We start from the raw sequence: 8,517 nt of genomic DNA on the forward strand, positions 1-8,517 counted from the left end.
GACTCCAGTATACAAGCTTTTACTCTAGGTAAGGATACCACAGGCTAAATCAGCTATTTCAAATGTTAAAATAGGGGTAAAGGAGCTAGTTGTAAACAATTACACTCCAGCAGGTAACATGGCTCATTGGGAACAATATACAAAGGGGAGAAAAGTTTTGGGTGAACTGTCCCTTTAAAAAAACTCCTGCGCAATCCATCCCAGCATCTCTAGGACAATGGCAAAACCCCAATTTTGAATTCACTGCAGGCAAAACAAAGAGTAGATAACATTTTTAAAAAAGGGATATAAATTTCTTTGAGAATACAATATAAAATGTTAACTTGTGTGTAATAAATCTACTTTGCAATGTGTTTTCATTATTTATTTTGTATCCTTTCCAATATTTCCTCGAGGCTTTCCAGGGTTCAGGGGGGTCTAGATTGTGTAGGCGAAGCAGTTTGGTATGCATGGGTGGAGCCATGAGTCACACAGTGGGCGGGACTGGAGTTCCATGGGTGAAGTCCTCGTTACATCTGCACTGAAGGGTAAGCTGTGGAACGAACAGCAGTGCAGTGCTCCAAAACTGACAATTACACAATATGCAGGATGGTTCTAATGCAGGGCTCAACAAACCACAGGCCTGGGAGCAACTGTCGCCCCCCCACCCCGGCTTATAATTTTGATTGTCAATCACTTGGTCTGTTTGACTGGACAACCAGCTGAAGTTGCATGCTGTCTGGTTTAACTCTGGACACCTATCCAACTCTAAATACAGATGTTTATGGAATGTAGAGGGGCCTCATCCGTATGGATTAGGCTAATCTACTACAGGAATAAGACACCTGCTGCATTGCTGGTTCAAAGAAAAAAAATTCAGGACGCTAGCAAGTCAACGCCTCTTTAAAAAATAAAAAAAATAAAAAGTTCACAGCATTAAATTTTTTTCCTAGTACAACAAAGTTTATAATTACAAAAGCATCCGTCAGTTATGCCCAAAATCTAGATCTTATTTACTGAACAGCAAATCACAACACTGGCAGCAATTTTTCCGCAGTCAGTAGCATCAATATGGATCAAGTTAAAAACAAATATGTAAATGGATTTTGCATATGTTCTGCACTGGTAAAAAAAAAAAAAGCTAACCTCAGGTAAAAAGCTTTTCTAAAAGGGTGTTTTCTATGAGCAAACCCTGAACTGGCACAAACACATTACCACATTGTTTGCACACAATACACAATCAGATCTCACAGATCAGGTTACCCCAATTCACTGCAATTTGAGCAACACTGATCCTGGCTATAGCTCTGTCTTGAGGCGATGTACTTGTGGTCATAGGACATCAAATTGATTTTTTTTGCATGTAAAGAAGCTATTTTGAGGATACTTCTGTGCTACATACTTTTTTTGTTTCTGTTTAATGTAATTTCCCCTGACTTCCAATACAAAAGGTAAAACAAATTGAGGGAGTTTGTTTGTTTTTTTTACCTCTAGTGGCCCACAAAATAGTTGGAGGTTAGAAGCAGGTTAGGTGGGAGAGAGAGAGAGAGAGAGAGAGAGAGAGAGGAGTCATTTATTTTTTTGTACATAAATTGCACAAATGTTAGCAAACCTGCCAACGGAGATTTTTCCTTAGGGGGCTTTAGCTGTATCAATAAGACGCATTCTTGATTAGGAGAGCACTCTGTCACCTTTAACGTTAGCAAGTTAAATGCATGTGCCACGTATTGCATTATTTTGTGCATATTTAACAAAAGCATATGTAAAATGACTCTGTTGCAATGCTATAAGATATTAAGCAATTGCTGCTGCTAGAATATTCCAGTGCTAGTCTTCACATTAAAAAGGGACACAAAACCCAAAAAATGTTTTCTTCACGATTCAGATAGTACATACAATTATAAGCAACGTTCCTATTTACATCTACGCTTATCACATTTGCTTCATTCTCTTGGTTTCATTTGTTGAAGGAGCAGCAATACGGGGAGCTAACTGGACACTTCGGGCGAGCCAATTACAAGGGGTGCATATATGTGCAGCAACCAATCAGCATCTAGCCCTCAGTAGCGCATTACTGCTCCTGAACCTACCTAGGTATGCTTTTAAAAAAAGGATGCCAAGATAAAGCAAATTAGATAATAGAAGTAAACTGGAAAGTTTTTTTTTTTTTTTAGATTTATTGTTCGCTCTTTCTGAATCATGAAAATTCCATAAATGGGTTGGTGAGGTTACATGCTTTGACCAAACTACAGTACTAAATAGTAGGCATGTACATTATTTTGTGCTTTGTTATGAAAATGGGTGCAATCTGTGGTACTTTATTTTTGACACCAGATTTGAGAAAGAAAATGAAACATACAAATATCTGTGCACATAAAGATATTAATGCATTGCACTATTTCCCCCAAATGTATCAGACAATAAAAATAGCCAGATGTTGCAGTCATTTAGAGGCCTTTTTTTTTTATTAAAAGGGACATTGTACACTAAATTTTTCTTTGCATAAATGTTTTGTAGATGATCCATTTATATAGCTTATACATTTTTTTTTTAAATGTATAGTTTTGCTTATTTTTAAATAACATTGTGCTGATTTTAAGACTCCTAACCAAGCCCCAACGATTTAAAAGTATGAGAACAAAGCAAATTTGACTTCAGAAAGTTGTTTAAAATTGCATACTCGATTTGAATCATAGTTTTTTTGCTTTTACTGTCCCTTTAAGACGAGGATGATAAACAACTTCGATATCTTCTATTCTAAAATAAGTGAAATGAGTGTGTTTCTATGTCTCAGCAAGAGTTAAGTATAGGGTGAACCAAATCAAATTAAGGCCTAGTTTCCATTACTATTGTAAACTGGTCCAAAAAAAAAATCTCCATAGACCACCAGTTTACAACAGCAATGGAAACCAGGCACAAGATATTTGAATAACTTGACATGCTCCAGGCTCTGTCCTTTGATGATAGAGAGAGATCATTTACTTCTTTAAACTTTACCTTTACTTTAAAAACAGAATTCTACCTTCAAGCTCAGTTTTGAAAAATGAATGCTTGAAATTTTCCATCCTTTTAAAACTGCAACATTTTAAGATATGACTGATTTTACTATGTCCACTATTACATACCACATGCATCTCTGATGTCGTTTGCAGTGCATTAATGAAATATTTGGAGAGCAGACGTTATCAGACCATTGGTATTTAACACTGCTTGCTCAAATCTTACCAACAATCTCAATAGTTACCAGAGTGCCCCACCTTTAGGCATGCAACAATACTGTAATTTCCATATACCACTCCCACAGAGGAAAGAATGCAGTCTCAGTCATCCAAATGTATAGGGAATAATATGATAAACCATCTATACAATATGCAAATAGAACTTCCCTCCTTTAAACTCAAAACAAGGAGTATTGCATTGAGCAATGATAGTATTGTCAGTATTGCTTCAGACTTAAGGAAATAATTTTTCAGACAGCTTGTCTACTTATAAATGCATAGTTCAATTAAAAAAAAAAAATAAAAAAAAAAAAAATCATTGCTCTTAAAAATCCCTAGGATTTGGCATGTTATGTATATATCATAATATCAAGTTGAAAATTATAGGGATACATTTTGGCCCCCAGACATTGAGTTGGACAAGCTTGAACCAAAGTTTTACTTGTTACTTGTAATTGTAACGTGTGTCAGGTGTGGCATTCACTAAAAATAACTGAAAACATCTGGCTGCAACAATACAAAGTCAGTTCTCCCTGCTTTAAAAATCTGCATATCAAGAATTTACCAGACAGGATTGAAAACTTTCCGGAAAGTCCAGTCTATCTAGATACTGAAAAGTACCCCCCCCCAAGTTCATAAAACTTTGATCTCTATCTAATTCCACAATGGTTTATTATATGTTCAATAATAGTATCAACCCTTCCAAAGATAACAGATTAAATGTTTTTGTATCAACTCTTAATTTACATATAATCCATTTATGATTTGATAAAAAGACTTTAAGAAGAACCAAACACACAAAAAGATTAATAAATACTGGACTGAAGAATGTGCTCTTTTATCCAATACTTTCTAAAAAAAAAAAAAAAAAATTATATATATATATATATATATATATATATATATATATATATAATGTTGGCAACTGAGAGCGCACTCACACTTAACGGACAACTACCAGGGTGCAGGCAAAATAAAATAGAAAAAAAAATAAGATACAAAACTAATTAACCTGCCTTCACCCCACCTTTGGCAAAGCAAATACATGTAGGTGGGCAAGGAGTAGCTACAAACCCTCCCTCCAGTCCAAACCTCTAATTTGATTACAGCTGAGGTAAACTTAGTCACAGAACCTCTAATGACACTGAAAACAATGTAGGAAAATGGGAGGGGTGGTATTATATTTCAACTACTTTGAAAGCTGTTTTTATACTGTCTTCAAAATTGCAATATAAAAGTATTACTGCTCGGAGATGCAATTAATTGCTATGTAATGTATTTAAACCCTCTGTCAAATCAGGGGTTGATTAGTGCAAAGCAAAGAGCTGCCATATTTTACTTTTATTTTATAAAGGGGTATAAAACCAAACTTTCTTTCATGACAGATAAATATTTGGAGAAAATGTATGTGCTATTATCAAATTTGATTTGTTGATGTGAATACCATTTATAATGTCTCCAATTTACTTCTGTTATCAAAAATTGCTCTGCATACCTAGGTAGATATTGTACGCAAAAGCACTAAATGGTAGACAAGTTTAACAATATATATATAATATAGGAAATGCCTTCTTGTGAAACTGCTGCAAAATAGTGCTCAAGATACCTGTCTGCTGTTCAACAAAGGCTAACAAAAGAACAAAGTAAATTTGATTATAGAAATAATTCAAGTTAAAAAAAAAATGTACATTCTGAATCATGAAAAAACACGCTGGGTTTCATTTCCCTTTAAGGGTTATTTTTTTTTTTAATAGTTTCTACAGCAACCTCTCAGGATAAACACAATTCCCTAGCTATGTAATAGGGATCCCTTGTGTTCCTTTTAGCTGCGGACAGGGAGGTTTCTTCACACAGTGTTGACACGGTCATTGTGACAAATGCGTGTACAAAAGGATACTTGCAAAACACTGTGCCCTCAAAATCTTGCAGTGCCCAATCAGCACTCAGTGCTTGTAATAAAACTACAGTTAAAGGTTTATAAAGATGTAAACAGTTTCACAAACAATATAAATAAGCCACCTATTAAACAGATTTTTTACAAGTTGTGTGCAGTACCAAGGCAGCTTGTTTACAGGTGTACTCAGAGACCTGGGAGAGGCCACACAAGCTCATTAAAACCAATAACACATTAATGTTTGGATTGAGGAACAACTCCCTAAGCAACATGTAAATTACAGAGTGCAAAAAATATAAAATAGCACATTAATAAATCTAATATTTAACTTTAAAAAATATATTTCTTTTATGTACAGAATATTGTATTAAGACTGCAAATATATTAACCTTTTAGTACCTAAAGGGGCTTCAAGGCTATTCTCTTTCAGAAGATAAACCAAAACACATGCCACTCTATAAAAAGAGACTGCACAATGCATTTAATGTTATTGCATCTGTGGAGTTTCCTATAGGGTTGTGTTAGCTGCATTTTACATCAAAAGGAGTGGCAGTTTTGCACTTAACTATTTCTTTACAAGAACTGCAGCATCATGTGTTGCGGTCCTCTTATTATAGCCAAGGGGTTAACTATTTTACTGATTCCAAACCTAAGTTTGTGTAATTCCAAGCACTGAGCATTCTGTGCCAAGGGTGTAACAAACTCTTGCAAAACAACAGAACACAGTAAGTGCATTGCAATTAGAAAATAACACAAACCTAACAAATCAGTTTTTTCCCCCACAACTTGTTAACACTTTCTTGTTTATATAAAGAACATTTAGTGAAAGCAAATATCTTAATAATTACAAATAAAATCGTAAGAGTAATGAAGATCCTCATTACAAATCCTCAGAAAACAGCACCCACTCAGTTCCAGGGTCGCTGCATAAGTATTACCCCCAAGAGCCGACACTCACCCAGAATATGAAGTTAAAGGCAAATAGTAGATACTTGATGCACTTTGTTCCTCCTTTTACAGGCATGGCGTAGTCTTGTTTCAGAGAATTCCAGAGAAATTAAAAATGAAAGGCGACGCTGAGTAGGGTGTGGATACCAAGCCTGGCTGACTCTGCCTGAGCCTTACACAGAAACCTTCATCTAATACATCAGAACAGCGCCCCCTGCTTGCATTCCTTGTCTCAGCCCACTGCTTGCACCACACCCACGCCTGCTTTACCTACCTGCTACATCCATTCCTGGGCTGCACGTGTGATTGTTCTGTATAGAAACTTTAGAAACTAAATTTTGGGATCTCTCCTTTTACACCCACGTTTAGTGTAATGGCCTCTTGGAAGAAATGTAGATAAATACACATACAAACGCTCACACACACAACAGCACACACTATGATGATAACATTTTCTTACTTGTATTTTGTATGAATAATGTTCCTTGTTAGTTGTTTAATAGGTTAAGAAAAACAACAACTCTACTTTGTTAGGACATGTTGTCTGCATGAATAGACTGTGTATAGGACTCATTTTATTCTCCCAACTAGAAGTAAAATAAATATATTTTTTTAGTAACTACTGTATCATTTATAAATGTGATATATGAAATATGTCTTTTTATTAGTCTCCCTTATTAGTAACTACTGTATAATTTATACATTTGCTATGTGAGATTTGTCCTTTTATTAGTCTCCCTTATTAGTAACTACTGTATAATTTATACATTTGCTATGTGAGATTTGTCCTTTTATTAGTCTCCCTTATTAGTAACTACTGTATAATTTATACATTTGCTATGTGAGATTTGTCCTTTTATTAGTCTCCCTTATTAGTAACTACTGTATAATTTATACATTTGCTATGTGAGATTTGTCCTTTTATTAGTCTCCCTTATTAGTAACTACTGTATAATTTATACATTTGCTATGTGAGATTTGTCCTTTTATTAGTCTCCCTTATTAGTAACTACTGTATAATTTATACATTTGCTATGTGAGATTTGTCCTTTTATTAGTCTCCCTTATTAGTAACTACTGTATAATTTATACATTTGCTATGTGAGATTTGTCCTTTTATTAGTCTCCCTTATTAGTAACTACTGTATAATTTATACATTTGCTATGTGAGATTTGTCCTTTTATTAGTCTCCCTTATTAGTAACTACTGTATAATTTATACATTTGCTATGTGAAATTTGTCTTTTTATTAGTCTCTCTTATTTTATTCAAAACAAGTTGGCAACCCTATTGTGGGGTAATCCTTACTGCTAACTACACACAGAGTAGAGCAAACTAAAGACAAAACGCCAGTAGTATGTGTCTCTTCACAGTTTTTTTTTATCTGACCTCCAATACCACCTCAAGGGTGTCTGTTTGCCTCCACAATATACTGGACTACCAGTGGGTAACAATAAACAGATATATAGTCACAGTGCAAATACAAAAAAACCTAATATAAAGCAGTAGTCTAAATTTAAGGGATTTCCCTAAACCCTTATAATAATGGTATCAAAAAGAGAAATAGTAATTTTCACATAGCAACAATATTACAGAAGAAACACATAATTGTTACAAAAAGCACATAATTGTTACAATATAAACTAGCACAAAATAAAATTCCTTAGACTACCAGTGGGTATACCAGAGATGGTAGGGGGGTCAGTAGTTAGACCTCACTTCATATACCTGGCTGAAGCCCCTATCAGAACCATTTCTACATAAGATCTCAGATCAGACTTTTTTTTCTGCAGCCCCTAATAGAGCCCTATAGCCACATTATACTTAAAGGGACATTAAACCCAAAAAATTTCTCTCAAGATTCAGATAGAGAATACCATTTTAAACAACTTTCTAATTTACTTCTATTATCTAATTTGCTTCATTCTCTTGTATTCTTTCCTGAAAAGCATATCTATATAGGCTCAGTAGCTGCTGATTGGTGCCTGCACATAGATGCATCATGTGCTTGGCTCACCCATGTGCATTGCTATTTCTTTAACAAATGATATCTAAAGAATGAAGCAAATTAGATAATAGAAGTAAATTGGAATGTTGCTTAAAATTTTATTTTTTGGGGGTTTAATGTCCCTTTAAATTCACACCCAGATGCATCTGCAGCCCTTCTGGAAGCAACAGGCCCATAATTCATAACTGGCCAAAGAAAAGAACCAAAATACCCTACAACATGTATAGAAGCCCCATGCTCCAATCAAACCTTCAAACCCAAATGGCCTTCTTTCAGCCACATACTCGCATCAGACCAAAACCTCTGCCCTGCAAACTATAAAAGCCACATACCCAGATCAGACACAATCTCACAGACCCGCTATAAGATACATACCCAGACACATGCCCTGCAGACACTCTATAAGACACATGCCCTGCAGTAACTCTGCCACAAACATATCCACCTCACTTCAGACACATGCCCTGCAA

At 35.1% G+C, this 8,517-nt stretch overlaps 1 protein-coding gene across 1 annotated transcript in view; it reads right to left on the reverse strand.

The window, feature by feature from the left end:
- Positions 1-6,213, reverse strand: part of CD9 (CD9 molecule) — a 158,745-nt gene extending 152,532 nt beyond the window's left edge. The window contains exon 1 of the mRNA XM_053718731.1: positions 6,050-6,213. Coding sequence (XP_053574706.1) covers positions 6,050-6,115 — 66 coding nt within the window. The 5' untranslated portion in view covers positions 6,116-6,213. The remainder of the gene's footprint in view (positions 1-6,049) is intronic.
- Between the last annotated feature and the right edge of the window lie 2,304 nt (positions 6,214-8,517).

This window comes from Bombina bombina, chromosome 6, assembly GCF_027579735.1.
Source record: "Bombina bombina isolate aBomBom1 chromosome 6, aBomBom1.pri, whole genome shotgun sequence".
In the NCBI taxonomy this organism is placed as follows: Eukaryota; Metazoa; Chordata; class Amphibia; order Anura; family Bombinatoridae; genus Bombina; species Bombina bombina.